Raw genomic sequence first — 23,051 nt, forward strand, 5'->3', positions numbered from 1 at the left:
AGCCCGTGACCTGGCTGTGACTTTTACTAAAAATAATGGGGGGGAGGCTGGCTGGGGGAGGGGGGACTAACAGCTCCAGTCCCTGCTACCCACGGCGGCTCGGAGCTGTGGGGCCACCCCCACCCCAGGGGACGGGGCTGAAGCTGAAGCAGAAAATGTCTCAGAGGTCTCTCAAAGTCACGGAATCCGTGTGACACAATCTTATCCTTAGTAATGACAGAGGATCATAGGAGCAAACCCTGAAGACTGCATGAAGCCCCATCTGTGCAAAGGCCTGAGGGGTCTGTGTGACACGCTGGCAGCTCCTGTATAGCTCGTCCGCCAGCGAGTTGCAATTGAATGGAAGCGTGTGGATGAGTGTGAGGGAGGAGTGACTGATGGATGAGGGGGTGAGTGGCCCAGGTGGATGAGAGTGTTAGGGTGTCTGGTGCCTGGGCATGAGTGTGAGGGGTGACCGGAGTGAGTGTGTTATGAGTTATGGGGGTATGTGAGGTGAGCCATGTGCATGTATGAATGTAATATGGGCAGCCGCCTTCTGAGTGTCCCCTGGTGGCCAGAGGTGGCTCTGGAGCACCCTGCCTCTGCTTCCCCCCATTATGTAGGCCCCTTTCAGTATTCATTCAGTTCACAGGTAGTTCAAACAACCCCCTCCTGGGGTCCAGTCCCCTCAGGTGCATGCTGACCTCTAGTCCCCAACTCTAGTTCAGTCTCTGTTTCCCGAGAATCCAGAATAACACCAAGTCTCACAAAAACAGAACACGAACTGACACTCTTCATCCCAGCCCCACCTCTCTGAGGGCCATCTTTCTGCTTCCCAGCACCTCCTGCCTGGAGTCTGGCCTTCTCCACAAGCCTTTGCAGTCTCTCCCAGGCCTCCCTGCCTGGAGAGTTTCCTCACTCTCCTGCTTCTTGAGCTTTCCCCCTGCTGACTCAGGGTCCTTCAGGGTCTACAGACATAACTGCAGTTTCTTGGGCTTCCTTCTCCCTTTGTACTGGAGTCATCGGACTCCTCTCCGGGGGATCATCCGGTAGTCAGGGCTGGCTTAGTCCAGCCCATGGGGCAAGCCATCCCGTTACAAGGAGTTTGAGGGGTCAGTAGAGTGTGTACGTGTATGAACATAGGTGTGGGGGTGAGCAGTGCACACGTGTGAGTGTGAGGGGAGAGTGGTGTGTTTGTGGGTGAGGGCTCTGTGGTGCACATCTAGCTAGCTCCGGTAACAACAGCAGCAAAGCCATGGGCACACTGGCTAGCCGTTTGCATATGTAACCAGGTGTACACATCCTGCACTGCCATTGCTTCGCTGCAATTGTTCTTCAGGCTAGGTAGCTCAAGCTAGCCTGGGGATGTCTGCAGTGCTGCCGTCTGCCCTCTGACTGCCGTGCAGACAAACCCTGAGCATGCGATGTGGGTGAACGGTGGTGAGGGGCAGAGGCACATGTGGGGGAGTGTGAGAAAGTGGCTGATGCCGGCGTGTGTTTGACTGGCCATGGGGGAAGTGCCACGCTCCTGGGCCTCGCTGAGCCCTGCCTAAAGGCAGTGCTGGTGCTTGCTCTCTCTCAGCTGGCAACACCAGTATCTGGGGGCGGCTGGGGGGATGCTGGAGGTGGGCGCCGTGACCAGCTGTCTCCCCCTCCCTCGCCCAGGTGCTGTGCTGCTGGACCTGGAGCAAACCACCCTTCCTGGCATCGCTCACCTCGTGGTGGAGACCATGATTATCTCCGACCAGATCAAAGGGGAGGACAGAGCCAACGTGCTGCGTGCCCTTCTGCTCAAGCACAGGTAGGCAGTCTGGAGCTGGGGACTGCGTGAGGGGGCAGCGGGGGTGAGGAGGGGATGCAAGAGTGATGGAGAGACTTGGAGTGCAGAGATGGAAGCAGGACCGGAGGTGAGAGGCTCAGGGAGCTGGGGCAGTAGAGGGAACAGAAAGGGAAAGGGTGGAGTACACAGCCTGAATTCAGAATAGGGCCTGGCCCTGATGGCAGGCGATGAAGTGGAGGAACCAGAGCCTCTGAGGGAATGATGGAGGGGAAGGCAGGGCGTGTTCATTAGAGCAGGGCCATGCTGAGGGGGAGCAGGGAGAGATCAGAGCCTGGGGGCAGATGGGGGCAGGGAGGAGTCACAGCCTGGGAGCACAAGGGAAACAGGGCCATGCTGAGGAGGAGAGGGACTGGGGGTGTCATAGCCTGGGGCAGAGGGAGCAGGGCCACGGTGTGGGGTGGGGGAATTGGGAGGGGAGCAGAGCCTTGGGGGAGGCAATGGAAGAGCTAGCGAAGGGCCCTTGGGACGGGACTCCTGAGAGGTTGCCAGGGGAAGGCGAATAGAGGGAAGGGAGGTGGGAGAGTGAACAGAGACAAGGCCTGTGGCCGGTGGTGAGGAAATGGCCCCTGAGGGAAAGCAAGGTGGGGACTGTGGAGCCAAGATGATGATGAGTTATAAGGGCTCTAGCGGGGTAGTGAGAAGGGGTGTGGGGTGGAGCGAGCAGAGAGGAGCATCCCAAAATGATAGGAGCAGATCAGAGATCAGTTGCTTTATTCTTGGTTCTTGCAAAGAGAGCGTAGGGCACAGGTGACCTGCCCTGCCCTGCCCCAGCCAAGTGCCATAAACCTGTCTCCTGCATTCAGAGGGAGTTCAGTCCCTGTGTTCATTTGGATCCGGGTTGCTGTCTCCCAACACCACCTGCTCTTCCAGTGGGCCTGGGCCCTATCTAGACTAGAGGAATCTCTGAGTGGGGAATTCACATGTCTCCTGCCCAGCCACAGCTGGTTTGTGGGGATGAGTTATTCATGCCTACTCAGTATTGGGCTTCCCAAACTGCAAGCGCCAGCTGAATGCAGCCCATGAAACTCCTGCTGGAGTGTCCCAGCATCCTGCTTTTGAAAGGAAGCCGGAGGGCAGTGACTGTCCCATTGACTCCCACTAGCACTTTTGAAAGCTGCTGGTGTCCTTTCCAGCCATCCCAATGATGAGAAGGAGGGGTTCTTCCCCCGAAACCACTCCAGCTCCAGTATGAATTCGATAGCGGGGAATCACCATCACAACCACAACCACACGGCCGACACGTGCGTGCCCCTGATGGGTGAGGAGCGCATCGAGATGCTGGACCCCAGAGCCCAGGACTTGGAGTGCAAAGAGGTGAGGGAAGGGGGACTTGCAAGTTATTGCTTTGCCCTTGCCCTACCTCCCCCAGCCCTGCCATTGAGTTTTTTGGGGCAGGGACTGGGGGGTGACACCCAGCACCCTTTGGGGGCTAGATACTCACCACTGAAAAAAGCAGGTGCCTAGAGTGAGGCTTTAAATCAATCAGTAACTATATGGAGATATACCTATCTCCTAGAACTGGAAGGGACCCTGAAAGGTCATGGAGTCCAGCCCCCTGCCTTCACTAGCAGGACCAATTTTTGCCCCAGATCCCTAAGTGGCCCCCTCAAGGATTGAACTCATAAGCCTGGGTTTAACAGGCCAATGCTCAAACCACTGAGCTATCCCTCCCCCCATATGTCATCTCCTGTCTTAGATTGTGAGCTCCATGGGGCACGGACCTTCCCTTTGTGCCAGGCACCGTACACATACATAACAAAGGGGCCCAGGTCCATGGCTGGGACCCTAGACATGGCTGCAGTACACAAATATACTACTCAGCCTCTGCCCTTCCCAGCACCTTCTGCCCACAGATTTTAAAGTGCTTTACAAACATTATGAGTTAACCCCTCCAGGTCTAAGTGTAAATGCTGACATGCTGCGCAGTGTGCGGGATTGGGCCCAGGTGTAAATGGTGAGGGGGGGCACTCGGGCGCAGGTGAAATGGTGGCACAGAGAGAGTTGAGCCTGGATGTAGATGGTGAGGGGCAGCTGGGGGAGTCAGGCCCAATGCACATGGTGAAATGCGGGGCAGGGGATCAGGCCCAAGAGTAAATGGCAACACATGAGGGGGTGGGAAATTAGATCCAGGTGTAAATGGCGACATGCAGTGTGCGGGGAGGGGGGGGGATCAGGCTCAGGTGTAAATAGCGACATGCAGCATGAGTGGGGGAGGGGAGGAGTCTGGCCCAGTGTAAATGGTGATGCAGGGGGCTGGGTGGGGGAGGAGAGGAGTTGCCCAGGCCCGGTGATGCAGGGGGCTGGGCGGGGGAGGGGAAGAGTCGGGCCTGGGAGTCCAGTCCTCACCTGTGCATGTTTCTTTCTGACTGGGATAGAAAAATCTGCATCTCCACAGTTCCGAGGGGCATCGCGGCAAATATCTGAAACTGATGGAGAAGATTCCTGAAGATGCTGAGGCATCCGTGGTCCTCGTGGGTAAGAAGTGCCGATCAGAACCCTGCTGGGGAGGCCCAGTTCAGAGCCCAAGCTGGGGCCCAGCCAGACACATGTGCTCACCAGCCAATCCCTGTTATCCAAACGTTAAGGTGGGAGGGAGCCACTTTCCAAGCCCTGGGAACCTCCCTCCAATAGCCTCTTCCTGCTGTCAACAGGGGCGGCTCCAGGCACCAGCGCAGCAAGCGCATGGCTGGAGCAGCAAGCTGCCGGGGGCGGCCTGCCGGTTGCTGTGAGGGCAGCAGTCAGGCAGCCTTCGTCGGCACGCCTGTGGGAGGTCCACCACCGTCGGTCCCGCGGCTTTGGTGGTAATTCGGCAGTGGGTACGCTGAAAGCGTGGGACCGGCAGATCACCCACAGAAACGCCGCCGAAGGCCACCTGACTGCCGTGCTTGGGGCGGCAAAAAATATAGAGCCGCCCCTGGCTGTCATCTTACGGGGACTTGGTGGCTTTTGGGGTTATCCTTCAGGCCCAGTCAGAAAGCCTCTCTGCTACAGGCAGCTTGCCAGGCCATGCCCTGAGGGGGGGACAGCGTGTCCCTGGACCTTCCCCAGGAAGAGCTGCTCCCAGCTTGGATGGTGGGGAGTGGAGTGGGGACTAAGAAGCAGGCAAACGTTTGGCCCTACCCATCTCAACCCCCTTCTGGGAGGGAGGAATATTGGGTGGGACCCTTCATTGAACGTTTCAGAGCCTTGTCAAGCATTAGATTCACTTTCCGGTGACACTTCAGTATGGTGCATTTTCAAAATTGTTTTGCTCATCTCTGCTTAAAGCCACATGCTTGGGCCAGTTTCAGAGCCTAGATAAGCAGGCTGGGTAAAGGCCCTGAGCCTCAGCGGTAGAATTTGGTGTGAACCCTGCAGTGCTGTGTGAGTTGTGGTATGAGAAGCTGCCCAATAGCCAGTGGAATGACACTTCCCCAGGCACTTGGGCTGGCTGCGAAAGGGTCAGGATGGCCTCTTGCTGGCTGTGTGGACTACATAGTGGAGACAGTACAGATACGTTCTTCCTTCTCACAAAGAGACTCTAGAGCAAGGGAGGGGCCAGCTCCCACCCTAACCCTTTCTGCAGGCTCCTTAATTCAGGAATTTTGGTGGGGAAGAAATGGGTCAGGAGGTGTCATTGGAACTGACTTCAGAGGAAACTGTTGAAAGTGGAGGTGTCCCTGAATATGGTGATGTAGGAAAAGGGGTGAGCAGGGAGGTGGAAAAATAAGAGGACACAACGTTATTTAGGTTAATCAAGACTAGAAGAGACTGTGAGGAACTACTAGGAATAAAAAAAGCAATCTATAGCCAATGAAAAGAAGGGGAAGTGGATACCAAGCAATGTAAATTAGGAGTTATGAAGTGCAGAACATAGATTCAAGTATTTTTAAGGATATCAGGAATGAAAGAAATGGTATAGTCCCATTACTAGCTGGAGATGTAAAATTGCTAGTAATGATGCAGAGAAAGCAGAAGTATTTCTGTTCTGTATCTGGAAAGAAGCGGGATGATATACTCGTAGCATATGGAGACGATGAAGTACTTTCTGGTCCATTAGTAACCAAGGGGAGGATGTTAAACAACATCTACTGGGGATAAACATTTTTAAATCAGCAGGCCTGGATAACTTGAACCAGGGAGACCTAAGACTTTAGCAAAGCTTTTGATATGGTCTCACAGTATTCTTGCCAGCAAATTAAAAAAGTATGGGCTGGATGAATGGACTATAAGGTGGATAGAAAGCTGGCTAGATTGTCAGGCTCAATGGCTCCATGATAGCTGGTATCAAGCGGGGTCCGTCCTGGGGCCAGTTTTGTTCAACATCTTCATTAATGATCTGGATGATAGGATGAATTGCATCCTCAGCAAGTTTGCAGATGACACTAAGCTGGGAGGAGAGATAGATATGCTGGAGGGTAGAGATAGGGTCCAGAGTGACCTAGACAAATTGGAGGATTGAGCCAAAAGAAATCTGATGAGGTTCAACAAGGACAAGTGCAGAGTCCTGCACTTAAGACGGAAGAATTCCATGCATCGCTACAGGCTGTGGACCCACTGGCTAACAGCAGTTCTGCAGAAAAGGACCTTGGGATTACAGTGGATGAGAAGCTGGATATGAGTCAGCAATGTGCCCTCGTTGCCAAGAAGGCTAACAGCATTTTGGCTGTATGTAACAGGGTCCTCTGCTCGTCCCTCTTCCTGAGGCCCTCTACTGCCCCGATAAAGCACAGAGAGGCTTCTCTTGCTGCAGCACCCGTGGCTTTATTTACACAAGTTCCCACCACCAGTGATACTATTTACAGAGCTTGCAGGCCTGACAATCTCCTCTCCTACCCAGAAACTGCCCTCAGCCTGGAGAGTGACCTTCCCTTGGCCATTCCCCCTTCTTCTGGCTGCCAGCCAGCCTTTATAGCCCTTGAAGCCTCAGGCTCACAGGTGCAGCCAGTTCCTGAGGCCAGGCACCAGACTTCTCCCCAGCCCCAATCTATTTCCCCTGATTGGGGCTGGCTGAGCAGGGGCTAATTAGGTGCCTTTGCACCAGCACTGCTACACAGTATAAGTAGGGGCGTTGCCAGCAGACTGAGGGACGTGATCATTTCCCTCTATTCGGCACTGGTGAGGCCACATCTGGAGTATTGCGGCCAGTTTTTGGCCCCCCACTACAGAAAGGATGTGGACAAATTTGAGAGTCCAGCGGAGGGCAATGAAAATGATCGGGAGCTAGGGCACAATACTTATGAGGAGAGGCTGAGGGAACTGGGCTTGTTTAGTCTGCAGAAAAGAAGAGAGAGGGGGGATTTGATAGCAGCCTTCAACTACCTGAAGCAGGGTTCCAAAGAGGATGAAGCTCAGCTGTTCTCAGTGGTGGCAGATGACAGAACAAGGAGTAATGGTCTCAAGTTGCAGTGGGGGAGGTCTAGGTTGGATATTAGGAAAAGCTTTTTCACTAGGAGGGTGGTGAAGCACTGGAATGGGTTACCTAGGGAGGTGGTGGAATCTCCTTCCTTAGAGGTTTTTAAGGTCAGGCTTGACAAAGCCCTGGCTGGGATGATTTAGTTGGCGCTGGTCCTGCTTTGAGCAGGGGGTCGGACTAAATGACCTCCTGAGGTCTGTTCCAACCCTAATCTTCTATTATTCTAAAATAATCAGTTGAGGAGATTGCTGGCCTGGTGCTGTTAATTATTAGTAAATCCTGGAATAACAGAGAAATTCCAGAAGGGTGGAAGAATGCTAATGTGCTATTATTCAAAAAGTGCAAAGGGGGATGACGGGGATAATTGTAGGCTGGTTAGCTTGACATCAGTCCCAGACAATGTAATGGGGAAGCTGGTGTGGGATTCAATTAATAACAAATTAAAGGATTGGAAAATAATTAATACCAGTCATCACTGTTTTATGGAGAATGGTCTTGCCAAACAAACCTGATTTAATTCTTTGATGAGATTACAAGTTTGGCTGATAAAGATAACTGCCTAGATGTATGTTTGACTTAATATTGCAGAACATTCTGATTAAAAAAGGACACTGTACAATATCAGTGGCAATTGATTGATTGATTGGCGATCCCTTGATTCAAGGATGACCTCTACCATGGATTTACATATGGGTCCTGAGATGACTCAGGAGTCCGATCCTGGAACCGCAAATCCTCCCACAGTAGGTACAGACATTTTGTGGCGGGTCAACTGCCTGCTGGGAGAAAGTTATTTCTTTTTCCGTCCTCTTCTCCCTCTTTTCAGCTTCGAAGGCAAGGCACTTCTCCTCGAAGCAGGCCACTGCCTGATGGAGGTTAGGGTACAATTGGGGCTGGCTTACTCTTCCCAGCTTGTGATATCCACATCAGTTTTCTTAAGATGTGCTTTCAGTGTGTCTTCATAGAATTTCCTATGAGCACCACGGGATCTCTGACCACTATGGGTGAGCTGAGAGTAGAGGACTTGTTTTGGAAGGTGAGAGTCTGGCTCCGCAAACAATGTCCGGCTTAGCAAAGTTGGTGCAGGAGGATCATTGCTTCAATGCTGGTGACCTTGGCTTCAGCGAGGATGCTGGCATTAGTGCAGGGACCTTGCCACTTGACGTGAAGGATCTTCCGGAGGCATCGTTGGTGATACCTCGCCAGACTCTTTAAGTGCTGTCGATAGGTCACCCAGGTTTCGTATCCATAGAGGAGTGTATGAACAATTGTCTCATAGACCTGGTGTCTTGTCATAGGTCACGGTCCGTGAAAACACATCAGAGCAATTTCCCAAAGGAAGCACTTGCGCACTGGATTCTGTGCTGGATCTCACTGTCGATTTTTGCATTTTGAGAAAGTTGGCTACTGAGGTAGCAAAAGTGCTCAACTGTCTCCAAAGTCTGTTCCTCTATGGTGATTTGTGGTGGGTCATGTGCAAGGCCTGAAGCAGGTTGATAGAACACTTTAGTCTTCTCAATATTGAGTGAGTCCTAGGCTCTGGTAAGCTTATGCAAGAAAATCCTCTCCGTGTGCACGAGGATGACACAATCATCAGCATACTGCAGATCAGTAATGGACACCCTGAAGACTTTAGACTTTGAGCAGACACATCAAAGATTAAAGAGCCAACCATCCATTCTGTATTGAATGGCAACTCCATTGGGGAGGTGATCTTTAACAAGGATCAAAATGACTGCTAAGTAGATGGAAAACAGGGTTAGGGCAACAACGCATCCTTGCTTAACGTCAGTTTTGATGATGAAAGGTTCCGTCTCAAGGCCATTACAGAGAAATGTGTCAGTCATCTGATCATGGAGAAGCCTTAGGACCTTAATAAATTTTGGAGGGCAGCCAAATCTGGACAACACCTTCCATAGGGCTTTGCGATTGACAGAGTCACAGGCCTTTGTCAAATCGATGAAAGCCAGGTCCTGATTTTGCTCCCAAGATTTTTCCTGGATTTGGTGGTCAACGAAGATCATGTCAGTTGTCCCGTGGGATGGTCTAAAACCCCACTGAGATTCCAGCAATATTTCCTCAGCAAGGGGAAGTAATTGGTTTAAGAGGGTGTGGGCAAGAATTTTCCCTGCTGTAGATAGCAAGGCCATGCCTCAATAGTTTCAACACTCTGACTTATCTCCTTTTTAAAAAATTGTAACAATGTTGGCATTTCTTAAGTCTTCTGGAATCTTCTCATTATACCAGATATGAAAAAAATGTTTTTGGAGTTTCCCTACCAGTTCTTCACCTCCAAATTTGTAGACTTCAGCTGGTATGCCATCTGGTCCTGCTGCCTTGTTGTTGTGAGTTTGCATATGGCTCATGTTACTTCTTCGAGGTGGGGAGGCGGGTCAGCAAGAGATTCTCTTTCATGTTGTTGAGGTATAGATTTGATACTGGCATCCAAGACCGTTGACTTACGGTTCAGGAGTAGCTCAAAATGCTCCTTCTATCTGGCTTTGATGGCTTTGCTGTCCTTAAAATACGTTGATCCGTCTTGGGCTCGGAGTGGTGTGGGGCCATGGGAACATGGGCCATAAATGGCTCTTATTGCATGAAAAAACTCTACATGTATGTTTATCAACATAGAGCTCTATCTCCTTGGCCTTTTCTCGCAACCCCTTATTTTTGATGTCATGGATTTTCCTTTGGGCTTTAGCTTTGAGTTGCTTGTATGACTCTTTCTTCTGCTGGTGTGATATGTAATTTTGCCACATGCGATGAGCTTTTCTTTTCTGGTCAAGCAGGCTCTGAATCTCAGCATCATTCTCATCAGACCAATCTTGGTGATGGCAGGTGACATAGCCAATGGACTCAGCACATGCTGAGAGAATGGCAGTCTTTAATCCCTTCCAGAGATTTTCATTATGATCATAGGTTAGGGGTTTGTTATAGAAGTGGATGGGTGAGATTCTGTGGCCTGCATTGTGCAGGAGGTCAGATTAGATGATCATAATGGTCCCTTCTGACCTTAAAGTCTATGAGTCTATCAGCTGTAGGCATAGCAGTCCCCACTTTGGGGACCATCACCTTGTTGTGGTGAAGGGGCTTGCGTGTTCCAATGATCCTCAGAGCTAAGTTGTCAGGAGCTTCATGTTCCTGGTAGGGTTTCTCAAGGTGAACAGGCCTAAGGGGAGGTCCCAGACAAAGCATGGTCCAGTCCCCCAAGTCCTTAATGGTGGATCAGGTGGAAGAGGGTCCTCTGATCTCAACGGCTGTGAAAGCAGATGAAGGCTGCAGCAAGTGGAGATCTCCAGTCATCTTGGAATTTCCTTGCCACTGGGCCTCAAAACTCCAACTTGTCATGATCGTGTGGTCACTGTAGGTGCACCAGCTTCCCCATGTTAAAAGAAATCATATGCAGGCTTCTACCATGGGAAATAATATTTTTCCAACCTTCCAAGCCCTGCGGCGATGGACTAGTGGTGATGAGGACAGGATTAGTGAAACTGACAGTCCCTAGCCACGAGTCTGCATGTAGGCGGCGGTAATTAGATGTTCATCTGGCACCTGGACTGAGATGGGTGCAGTTCGGCAGCTACTATCGCAATTGAGCAGTCCTCTTTAGGATCCCCTCTTGTCAAGGCTGATTCCCCACTCTGGCATTTGAGTGCAGGAAGTGGGGGTCAGCAAGGATTCTAAAAATTAATACTGGTCACTTCAGGCTAGTATTAAGCTCCCAAGGTTACAGCTTTTCTTTGACCTTGGATGGGTAGATGCTGCCACCACCCAAGTGCAACCCCCCCACCCTTTGAGAACCCAGGAAGGAGCACTTGGGAATTCCTTCCTGTAGGGTACCCTCAAGGCTCTACACCACCCTCTCCGGGGAAGAGCTGAGAAAGAAACGGTCAAGGTTCCCTCCCCACGCTGAACTCTGGGGTACAGATGTGGGGACCTGCATGAAAGACCCCCTAAGCTTATTTCTACCAGCTTAGGTTAAAACTTTCCCAAGACACAAATCCTTTCCTTGTCCTTGGACGGTAGTGTTGCCACCACCAAGTGATTTAGACCAAGATTCAGGAAAAGGGTGACTTGGAGTCCCTGTTTCCCCAAAATATTCCCCCAAACCCCTTCACCCCCTTTCCTGGGGAGGCTTGAGGATAATATCCTCACCAATTGGTACAATGTGAGCACAGACCAAACCCCTGGGTTTTTAGGACACTGAAAATCAATCAGGTTCTTAAAAGAAGAATTTTATTAAAAAAAAAAAAGTAAAAGAATCACACCTGCAAAATCAGGATGGAAGGTAACTTTACAGGGTAAATACAAAGATTTCAAACACAGAGGATTCACCTCTAGGCTTAGCTTCAAAGTTACAAAAAAACAGGAATAAAACTCCCTCTTAGCATAGGGAAAATTCACAAGCTAAACCAAAAGATAATCTAACACATTTCCTTGCCTTTACTTACAATTTTTGTAATCTTAGATGCTCATTTCAGGTAGGTTTTTAGGAGATTTTTTTTCCTGCCTGATCCCTCTCTCGCCCAGAGAGAGAACAAACAAAGAGAGCACAAACAAGACTCCCCCCCACCCCAGATTTGAAAACATCTTCTTTTCTTATTGGTCCTTTTGGTCAGGTGCCAACCAGGTTATTTGAGCTGCTTAACCCCTTACAGGTAAAGGAGGGATTTTATGCCACCCTGAGCTGTATGTTTATGACAGAAACAAAATCAGCTGTTGCCACCAGCTAACTAAACAACATGCACAAACCTCTTAGGACACAAAAATCCAATCTTGTTCTTAAAAAAGGTAAATTGTATTAAAAACAAAAAGAGAGAAAATACATCTAAAAACGCAGACTATTGCTAGATTTTATAAAGAACCATGTATAAAGATTAAGCATCAAAATAACTTCCTTGAGGTCCAGCTTAAAGGTTACAAGCAAAACAAAAGCACCTGGGGTTAGCACAGAGGAGTCCACAAGCCATAAAGAAATAAAAGAGATAAACCTAATTGCGTCTTCCTAGACATTTCCTGACCTACTTACATATCTGGGGTTTCAAATGAATTGTTTCTAGGGATGTGTAAGAACCTGAGGAATAAGGGTTAAAAGCAGCCCTAGGGAGGGCTATAGCTGGGAGAAAGCAGCTACTAGGCTGACTGGGGAAAGCAGCCTCAGCAAGGGGGCCATGCCCCAATCAGGCCGAGGCTGGCTTAATGAGGGCCCAGCTGGCCCTTATAAGAGGGCTGGGGCCAGAAGCCAGGGACAGACTCTCTCTAGCTTTGAGAGGGAGGGACCTGGCTGCAGGAAGCTGAGAGAAGGTAGCTGGAGTGGAGCAGGGCTGGGGGAAGGCCAAGGGAGCTGGGGAGCTCTGGCCTGGAAACCTCTCAGGCTGCAGCCTAGTGGAAGGCCAGTTAGGTACTGGGGTTGCAGGGGGCAGCCCATGGGTAGGCAGAGGCAGCAGGTCCAATCCCCTCTTGCCTATGATGAGTGGCTTTTACAGTGCAGTCTGCCCCAGTGAGCAGGGGCTAGATGGTGACTGGCAGTAGCCCACAACTGAGGCAAGGTGGGGATAGGGGTTGGGGGTTTCCCTGGGTGGGGAGACCCTGAGACTGGGGGGGTATTGCCAGGGGGCAGCACCCCAAAGACAAGGGGCACCGGATCCTGGGAGGGACCTGAGGGCCAGCAGCAGTGGGGCACCATCCTGCAGAGGGCGCTCCGGAGCCTGGAAATGCTAATTCCCTGAGATGACCGGCAGGAGGTGCCGCAGCGGTGAGTCGCGCACCATGACAGGATGATTTGATGATTTTTCATACCTGGCTCAAAGCTTCTTACAGCATTGCTGCTCTGTGTCTCCTCTCCGGGAGAACAACCACAGACAGACAAAAGGGGAGTCTTGTTTCAATTTTAAAAAGTTCTAGCCTTCCCATTGGCTCTTTCGGCCAGGTGTCCACTCACTTCCCTTTACCTATGCATGGCAGCCAGACTTGTTAACCCTTTACAGGTAAAGCAAGTAGAGAACAGCTACTAACAAGGATTTTATAGCTAACTGACTGTCTGGGTGTCCATAAAAGGTAGCTACCCCCCTTCCCCCGCCTTCATTTATCACACCTCTGCTCATCCCGCATGGGGAGAGGGCTAGAAAAGGTGCCCTAAACCTAGGCTGTCTCATACATTCCTGGCTGGATTACCACGTCCAGTGGGATCACTCTGCCTGCGGTTGAAGCTATAAAAAGACAGTGACTTTTGCTGCATATAATGTTCACACCCTAATGGATAACAAAGATAAATGCGGCCTGCTACCGTCGCCAGGGAACTTGCGAGATATAACATCGACATCGCTTGAGTGAGACAAGGTGCCCAGATGAAGGTCAACTGAGAGAAAAAGGTGGAGGCTACACCTTTTCCTGGAAAGGAAAATCTGCAGAGAACAAGCACGTTCATGGGTTTGTTTTGCTATTAGGAATAAGTTTGCCATTCAGCTTACAGAATTTCCTGTAAGAATCAATGAACATCTTATGACTTCATCTTGAGCTCAGCAACACTCATATGCCCCAACACTTGATTCTATCGAGGCGATAAAGCAACAATTCTATACAGATCTTGACAGTCTTGACCAACATTCCCAAGGAGGACAAGATCATTCTCCTCGGAGATTTTAATGCTAGAGTCAGGCGGGAGTCAGGTCTCTGGAATGGATCTGGAGTAGGAAAGGCTAACTTCAACGGCATCCTCCCCCTGAGCAAATGCGTAGAACATGGCCTGATCATCACGAATACCCTCTTCAGACAAGGTGAGAAGTATAAGACCACCTGGAGACACCCTCACTCCAGGCATTGGCACCTTCTTGACTATGTTCTTGTTAGAGCTCGAGATCGGAAGGATGTCTGCATCACGAGGGCCATGCATGGAACCGATGACTGTTGGACAGACCATCGCCTTGTTAGATTAATCATGAATTTCCAGGTCACCTCAAGGCATCACAAGCAGGCAAAATCAGTATGAAATAAATTCAGCGTCAAGTCCCTTGAAGATTTAGTGACTCAGGAGAAACTTCAGCAGTGTCTCCAAGAGAAGTTTGCCGCAATATCAGTAGACCACAATGAATTGCAAATTGGCTCACAGACAACTCTCAAAAAGTAGGGACTCGGGGGGGGGGGCGCTTCTAGTGGGGTTTTGCAGGGATCAGTGGTAGGCCTGATGCTATTCAACACTCTCATCAGTGATCAGGAAGTAAATATAAAATTGCTGCTGATAAAATTTTCAGATGACACAAAGACTGGGGGAGTAGTAAATAATGGCTGGTCAGGTAATTGGTACTGAATGGTCTGGATCACTTGGTAAGCTGGATCCATGGAAACAAAATACATTTTAATACAAAAACAAAGTTGTACATCCAGGAACAAGGAATGCAGGCAACACCCACAGAATTGGGGCCTGTATCCTGGGAAGCAGTGACTCTGAAAAGGATTTAGGGGTCATAGTGGCCAAACAACTCAACATGAGCTGCCAATGTAATGCTATGGCAAAAAGTGCTAATATGGTCCTGGGATGTTGTGACATTGTGTTGTCCTGCTCCTGTCTCTTGTCTAGCCACAAACCACTCAGAGACCTTCTGGTCAAACATCTTGTGGAATTTATTTACGGTGTTCTTTCCACACCACCCTTACAAACTGGTGATGCTCTGTACTTACCATGGCATACATTGCCTAGCTCACTCCGCCAAGGAGGGGGGAGACAGACGGTATCTTCCCTCGAGAGATCGCTCTTGGCGCTGACTCTCAAAAGCCTGCCAGTGCCTCTCTTTTCCCCAAACACTTCCTTCCTGTGCCTTTCTACTCTCTGGGCTAGTGAGTTGTAGCTCTCTCCATCCCATCCCCAGTCTATCAGCTGGGCACAGCTTTGCCCTGAAGTTTACTCCAGGGTGACCCAGTGATCAGAGTGCTAGTACAGCTGCTGTTGGCCAGCACTCTGTCACAGTTGTATGAACAGGAGTAGCAAGTAGCAGGTGATTTTACCTCTGCATATGGCACTGGTGAGATGGAATTTGAAACGCTGCCATGGGTGGTTGGAGGGCAGGGGTATGGGGACTTGTGGCTCTGGCCATCGGGGGGGGGCAGGGCAGGGGGTCTTGGGGCTCCAGCTGTGGGGAGGGTGCAGGTGGAAGGGGGGGAGCTGGGGGCTAGCCCCTCCCAAAGGGGGACTCCACCCTGCTGCCTATGACTGCTGCGTCCAGTTCTGGTACCCACATTTTTAAAAGGATGTTGAAAAACTGGAGAGACAGCAGAAAAGAGACATAAAAATGATTGCAGGGCTGGAGAAAATGTGTTCTTCTTCAAGTGATGTCCCTGTGCGTGCTCCACTTTGAGTGTTGGTGCATCCCTGCGCCGTTGATCGGAGAATTTCAGCAGCAGTGTCCCTCTGGGTCATGCATGCACTGTTCCTGTCTCACAGCACCATTGGCACCTCATCTAGCACATGCAACCCAACACCCTTAGTTCCTTCTCAGATGTCTTCAGCCAGAGACGGAGCTCCCAATGGTGTCCTGACTAGCTTGTTAAACACTTATAGAAATAGTTAAAAGTTTATAGTTCGTTATTAGTTGGTTACTTTTCCTTCTTTGTGTTAAAAAAATATTTTTTATATTTCCCTCTCAGACCATTAGGGTCTACCTGGGGCCAACCACCCCCATCCAGCTATGCCTGGTTCACCAGGATTTAAACGATGCACATCATGCCCCGACGCTATGTCTGTGTCAGATGGACATTCACTCTGCGTCCTCATGGCAGATGAAATTCAGTGTTGATAAATGAAAAGTAATGCACATTGGAAAACTATACATATAAAATGATGGGGTCTAAATTAGCTGTTACCACTCAAGAAAGATCTTGGAGTCATTGTGGGTAGTTCTCTGAAAACATCCACTCAATGTGCAACGGCAGTCAAAAAAGCGAACAGAATGTTGGGAATCATTAAGAAAGGGATAGATAACAAGACAGAAAATATCATGTTGCCTCTTTATAAATTCATGGTACACCCACATCTTGAATACTGCGTGCAGAGGTGGTCGCCCCATCTCAAAAAAGGTATATTGGACTTGGAAGAGGTTCAGAAAAGGACAACAAAAATTATTAGGGGTATGGAACGGCTTCTGTATGAGGCGAGATTAATAAGACTGGGGCTTTTCAGCTTGGAAAAGAGATGACTTGGGGGGATGTAATTGAGGTCTATAAAATCATGACTGGTGTGGAGAAAGTAAATAAGGAAGTGTTATTTACTACTACTCTTTACACAAAAACTAGGGGCCACGAAATGAAATTAATAGGCAGCAGGTTTAAAACAAACAAAAGGAAATATTTCTCCACACAATGTGCAGTCAACCTGTGGAACTCCTTGCCATAGGATTTTGTGAACACCAAGACTATAACAGGGTTCAAAAAAGAACTAGATAAATTCATGGAGAATAGGTCCATCAATGGCTATTAGCTAGGGTGGGCAGCAATGACATCCCTAGCCTGTTTGCCAGAAGCTGGGAATGGGCGACAGGGGATGGATCACTTGATGATTCCCTGTTCTGTTCACTCCCTCGGGGGCACCTGGCATTGGCCACTGTTGGAAGACAGGACACTGGGCTAGATGGACCTTTGGTCTGACCCAGTATGGCTGTTCATATGTTCTTATGCCTTGGTGAGTCGCGTATTCCCCCAAAATGCGTTGACTGCAGCAGTCTGAAAGCCAGACGGGCACTGCTACCGAAACTCTCTGATAACAGTGCAGGGACGCACCAACACCTGTGGTGGAGCACCCACAGAGAGACACATCTCAAAGAACCTGTTACTGCACAGGGTGAGTAACCTTCTCTTACAGTGACAGACTGAGGGCTTGTCTAAACTGAGAGTTAGTGTGTAGAAAGCTGGGGTGTAAATATACAGCACACTAGCTTGTTGTGCACTAACTGGCTGTGTGGATTCTGCTACTGTGCACTAGAAGTTCCATCGTGCTCTTTGATCTAATGCTGGACAGGAGACCAAAGCATGCGACAGGACTGTTCGTGCATGGCAGAAGGGTGCATGGCCAGTTAGTGCTGTGGCAAGGAAGTGCCCTGCAGACTTACACCCACCCTTCCCACACACTAACTGTCCATATAGGACAAGCCCCTAAAGGGCTCGGTCTGTTCACCTTGTCGTAAAGAGATGGCAAGGTGCCTTGACTCCAGTATCTAAATACCTTCTGGGGGAGATAATATGGGACATTAACGGGCTCTTTCATCTAGTGGAGAAAGGCACACTAACATTGACGGCGGAAGCTGAAGCCAGACAAATTCACATTAGATATAGTTTTTTCACAGGGAGAGTAATTAACCCTTGAAACAAACTCCCAAGTGAAGTGGTGAATCTCCAACTCTTGATGGCTTCAGATCCAGACTGGAGGCCTTTCTGGAAGGGATGTTGCTGCAAGGGGGGTGCCTCAGGGCGGACAGGGAGAGTTGCTGCGGGGCGGGGGGGGGGGGAGGAAGGGCACAAGGTGGAAGTTTCGCCTAGGGCGTGAAACATCCTTGCACCGGTCCTGGTTCCTTCTGGTCTTAAACTGTGAATCTATGAGGTTATTCTGAGGGGAGCTGTATCATAGGAGCCAACTGAACAAATGGCTCTAAATGTACACCACAATCTGTACCCCAGGCCCTCAGCTGGCATAATAAGGGCTTGTCTACACACTGTTTTTGTACCGTTTTAACTTTATCAGTTTGAAACTTGTATAGTTAAAGTGGTACAACCCCTCGTGTGGAGGCAGACAGTTATAAAGGTCCATCAGTGGCTATTAGCCAGGATGGTCAGGGATGCAACCCCATGTTCTGAGTCTCCCTGACAGGCTGCTGGGCTAGATGGACCTTTGGTCTGACCCAGTATGGACATTCTTAAAGGTAATAAGGTAATAAAGGTAATAATTGGAGATATACCAATCTCCTAGAGCTGGAAGGGACCTCGAAAGGTCATCGAGTCCAGCCCCCTGCCTTCACTAGCAAGACCAATTTTTGCCCCAGATCCCTAAGTGGCCCCCTCAAGGATTCTTATGTTGTTAAATCTTTATATTGAACATAAGAAAGGCCGTACCAGGTCAGACCAAAGGTCCATCTAGCCCAGTATCTGTCTACCGACAGTGGCCAATGCCAGGTGCCCCTGAGGGAGTGAACCTAACAGGCAATGATCAAGTGATCTCTCTCCTGCCATCCATCTCCATCCTCTGACGAACAGAGGCTAGGGACACCATTCTTACCCATCCTGGCTAATAGCCATTTATGGACTTAGCCACCATGAATTTATCCATATAAATATTTATTGGTATAGCTTCTTGCTGTGAATGTAGGGACTGTAAATACAAGGCACCTTTCTACTAGTTTATCTGTGTCCACACTAAGGATCATGCTGATTTAGCTATTTTAATAAAGAATCGCATCCCTAACCAAAATAGTAAATAGTTACAAACACTTTGTGTCGATGTCGTGGATCCGCAGGGTTGGTGCTACACCCTGGCTTTGGAAGGGTCTCTAGGAGGAACCCGTCAGTGGGTCAGACCCCCAGGGGGTCTCACTCTTCCTCCAGGGGAAGACATGCAGCTTCACTGCCTCCTAAGACTGGACCTCTGGGCCGTCAGCCCCCCTGCTCCACCCCATGAGCTCCTCCCACAGCAACAGACCCCAAGAGAGACTTGTCCATTCTTCAGGGACTAATGCACCTCACCCAGCATCTGCAGGGACACTCACAGCACAGAAGCGTCAGGTTATTCGTTAACTGGACACAGCACAGGAAGGGCTTTGGGTAGCCTCAAGAACTGAAGGCTAAAGCACAGTCCATCCTGGTTAGCTCAGAGCCCAACCCAGCTGTAGCAATCCCCTTGGTTCAATCTCTGTCCGTCCCTCCGTCTGATCTCCTGTGTCAGACTCCAGGTGAGAGACCCCATTCCTTCCAGCAGCCAGCTCTGATCCGCCTCCTCACACCTCCCCCGGCCTTTGTTCTCCAGCTGGAGGATTTTGCTCAACCTCTCTGCTGAGAGGTAGGGAAATCTGTATCCCTCCGGGACATTGGCTGCTAGGTGTCACTGTCCTGGGGACTGGATTTGCCATTGTGTTCTCCAGTGCGCCATTGCTATGGGGACCGGACCAGACCCAGACAGCTCGGTGACACCCACACCTATGTCTCCTGGCCTGTTCTGAGTGGCCTTTTCCACCCACTGGGTAACAACACAGCACATAGGGGAAACTGAGGCACATACTAGACTCATAAAAATATTACAGAACAGTCTCACTTCGTCACAGTAGACCAGGGCTACATTTCAAGCCTGTTTGAAAATGCCTGTTAATTTTATAGCACTTTAAAAAATGGACTGCTTGTTGGCTTTCACTAGCTGAGATAAACTCATGTCAGTTCCTTGTTGATCCCGCCTCTTTTTTTCCCTAGCTGCAGGGCAAAAATACACGATAAGAGACAGCAAATTTTTAAATCAAGTAATTTTGGTGGGGGCTGCATCTTAGGAACCTCTTGACGAACTGATCCTAACCTGGCATCACTAACTGTACTGGGATCCTCAACCAGCACAGTAATGTTCAGACCAATCTCAGGATGCATGTGGATTGTAGAACACTTTGAAAAATTGGCTGTAAACAGAAACCTCTGTGCAACCTTAACTATAGCACTGCAAGGGCTATCTCGTACTACGTTTCCAACCCCGTCCGAAGGTTTATGTCAGGAGTGTTGTCAAAGCCGAGAAAAGAGACTTTATTTGTATTTTCAGTGACAGCTGAGATTCAGGTTTATGTTTCAGTTCCCTCAGGCTGTGTGGTGTGAGGTATGTCTCTGTCAACATGTTACCAGGGCATGTCCTGGCAGATGGTGCAGGGAGGTCATATGCCTGAGTGAGAGAGTTGCCATGGGGCATGTGCCCAGGGGATCCCTTCTCCATGCCAGTGCTGCTCTGGGGCTGCAGTCTCTGTCGCCTGGGACTCCTGACTTCTGCCATGACCTTGTGGTTTTGTTCTTTGCCTCCTGGTAGGCTGTGTGCAGTTCCTTGAACAGCCCACTATGGCTTTTGTCCGGCTGAATGAGGCTGTCTTCCTGGAATCTGTCCTGGAGGTCCCAGTTCCGGTCAGGTTTATCTTTGTCCTGCTGGGACCCAGTCAGGCCAACGTCGATTACCATGAAATTGGACGGTCCATTTCTACCCTCATGTCTGACAAGGTGAGGCGCTGGGTGTGCATTCCTGCTAGAGCATGGAGAATGGTGGTATGGTGGGACAGAGGTCAGACACGGGACAGAAAAGCTGCAGAGATGCTGCACCAAGTCCCTTCTGGACAGGGGTTAGGGACAGGGAGTGCTGAGAGGCACAGGTCTTATCAGAGAAGCCAAGCCTGGGACAGGGAGGATGGCTCAGTACAAAAGAAAAACGTTTTCACTAGGAGCGTGGTGACGCACTGGAATGGGTTACCTAGGGAGGTGGTGGAATCTCCTTCCTTAGAGGTTTTTAAGGTCAGGCTTGACAAAGCCCTGACTGGGATGATTTAGTTGGGGATTGGTCCTGCTTTGAGGAGGGGGTTGGACTAGATACCTCTTGAGGTCCCTTCCAACCCTGATATTCTATGATTCTGTGAAAGAGAAAGACCAGGACAGACATCAGGCTGGGGCAGGAAGTGCTAAATTGGGAGGTGAACGCAAAAGGAGAGATTCCCAGAAACTTCATTCCAAGGGCAGGAGTGAAGGGGTCCTCAGTGGCTGACAGAGGAGAAGAGGCTGCTGTGCTCAGCTAGTGTGACTTCCAACATCCAGCGCAAGGCAGAAGGGAGAATCTGCTCTGAAATGGCAGAGGAAGAATGAGAGGAGGGTTGATGCTTTTCTGTGTCAGTGCCCAATACCTGGCATAGGGAACTCAGACATCAAGGGCTAGAAGTGATAGTGACCGTTGCAGATTATTGTCTAACCTTAGATTCCAAGGACTAAATAGCATGGCAATGAAACTCATTCTCTGACAAGGAATGACAAAGGAGAGACAATTATAGGCGCCTGCTACAGACATCCAGGGTTGGAGGAGAGTGAAAATGAAACATTCCTGGACTAGCTTTCAGTGTCCTCTTGGCTGCAGGAGATTGTACATAGGAAACTTTATATCCCCAGCTGTTTGCTGGGTAACAAACCCAGCCAGTTCGGCGTCAGCACAGAAACTCCTAGGCTGCATGGAGTGCAGCTTCGTGATCCAGAAGACGGGAGTCCATCCAAAGAAGCCTGGGGGATCTGCTGGTTATTGCTCAAGAGGGACTGACTGGGACTGTGAGACTAACAGGGACACTTGAGTGACTGGAGGGGAGTTTGGCCGAATGCCCTGTGCTCGGCACTAGACTGTTCATGCAGAGCAGGTGGCTCCTTGGCTTCTGAGAGCTCTCAGCTGAAAGACACCACAGAGTGAGGTGCATGGGCCTGATGGGCCGAGCCCTGGACTAGGAACCAGGAGCTGTAATGTTCTAACCTTGGCTCTGCACTCACTTTGTGGGTGGCCCTGGGCAGTCCAGTTCCCTCTCCCTCCGCTTCTCTGCCAGTGAACTGGAAAGGATGGTAGTGACCTTGCACACAGGTGTGAGGATTAGCTAGTTAGTGTTGGTGCCGTGCTGGGTATCAGAAGGCTGAAGGGCCAAGTTAGCCTTGCCAGGATTTGAAGCTGCAGCTCCATGGAGTGTGTATGTTGCAGAGAGCTCAGCTGTCCCTGACCTCCTTGCAGGCTTCTAATTCTGTCCCTGTCCCTTTCACTGCAGACATGCTCTGAAAGCAGTGCATTACCTCAGCCATTTCACAGTCCTCATTAAACTCCTCCATCCGTTGTTAATGGGCCTGCTTTTTTCCTTGCACTACTGTCCCCCCTGCTTTCTCTAAACCTCTCCTCTTCCTTTAACCCTCCGGGCAGCAGAAACATAGGCATGGTTTACACTTGAAAGTTAGGTCGACATCTCTACAGCTTGCAGAGGGTCACATCCCTGAGCGCTGTAGCTATGACAAGCTAACCCCAGTGTAGATGCGGCTAGGTCAGTGGAGGAGTGCTTCCGTTGACCAAGCTACCACAGCTCGGGGAGGTGGATAACCTATAGCAATGGAAAAACCCCTCCCGTGGCCACAGGTAATATTTACGCTACAGTGCTACGGCAGCACAACTATGGCACCACTGTAGAGCCATTAGGGTGACCAGATCTCCTGATTTTATAGGGACAGTCCTGATATTTGGGGCTTTCTTTTTAATATGGACTCCTATTACCCACTACCCCGTCCCGATTTTTCACACTTGCTGTCTGGTCACCCTAAGAGCCATAGTGTAGGCGTGGCCTTAATCTCCATTTTTCCTGCTCTTTCCTTGCAAGGATTCCCTCTGGCAGTTCCCACTTGGCTGCCTCCCCCATGTTCCATGTTCTTACAGTCAGGTCTCTGAGAAGCCCCTGGCACCGACTGCCCCTTGTGCCTGCATTCCAAGTTCTTTCATAGTTTCATAGAGTTTAAGGCTAGAAGGAACCATGAGCTCATGTGCTATCACCACTTGTATACCACAGGCAATTAAACTTCACCCAGATACCCCATGTTAAGCCCAAAGACCTCAGTTAGATCAAAGCATGCAGCGGGAGGCGAACCCCCCCACTCCACAAGGTTTCTGCCAATCTCACCTGAGGGGTGGAGCGGAAATTCCTTCCCCACTCCAGATCTGGCGATCAGAATGACCCTGAGCATGTGAGCAACACATCCCAATCAGGTGTTTAGACAGAGTAATTAATAATAGGAGATATACCTATCTCCTAGAACTGGAAGGGACCTTGAAAGGTCATTGAGTCC

The 23,051-nt window shown here is 49.9% G+C and overlaps 1 protein-coding gene and 1 long non-coding RNA gene across 9 annotated transcripts in view; one reads left to right on the forward strand and one right to left on the reverse strand.

Annotated features, from left to right (window-relative positions):
• The window catches only part of SLC4A3 (solute carrier family 4 member 3), an 85,614-nt gene that overhangs the window by 33,382 nt on the left and 29,181 nt on the right, over window positions 1-23,051 (forward strand). For 6 of the 8 annotated variants that reach the window (XM_039494720.1, XM_039494723.1, XM_039494722.1 and 3 more), the window contains 4 exons: window positions 1,645-1,780; window positions 2,953-3,133; window positions 4,195-4,294; window positions 20,245-20,429. In XM_039494720.1, the coding sequence (XP_039350654.1) occupies window positions 1,645-1,780; window positions 2,953-3,133; window positions 4,195-4,294; window positions 20,245-20,429 (602 nt within the window). The remainder of the gene's footprint in view (window positions 1-1,644; window positions 1,781-2,952; window positions 3,134-4,194; window positions 4,295-20,244; window positions 20,430-23,051) is intronic. The other 2 variants (XM_039494721.1, XM_039494724.1) reach the window with 2 other exon arrangements.
• Window positions 15,470-23,051, reverse strand: part of LOC120374682 — a 36,857-nt gene continuing 29,275 nt past the window's right edge. Inside the window, exon 3 of the long non-coding RNA XR_005586205.1 lies at window positions 15,470-15,761. This is a non-coding gene — a long non-coding RNA (uncharacterized LOC120374682). The remainder of the gene's footprint in view (window positions 15,762-23,051) is intronic.

This window comes from Mauremys reevesii, linkage group 11 (assembly GCF_016161935.1).
Source record: "Mauremys reevesii isolate NIE-2019 linkage group 11, ASM1616193v1, whole genome shotgun sequence".
Lineage (NCBI taxonomy): Eukaryota > Metazoa > Chordata > Testudines > Geoemydidae > Mauremys > Mauremys reevesii.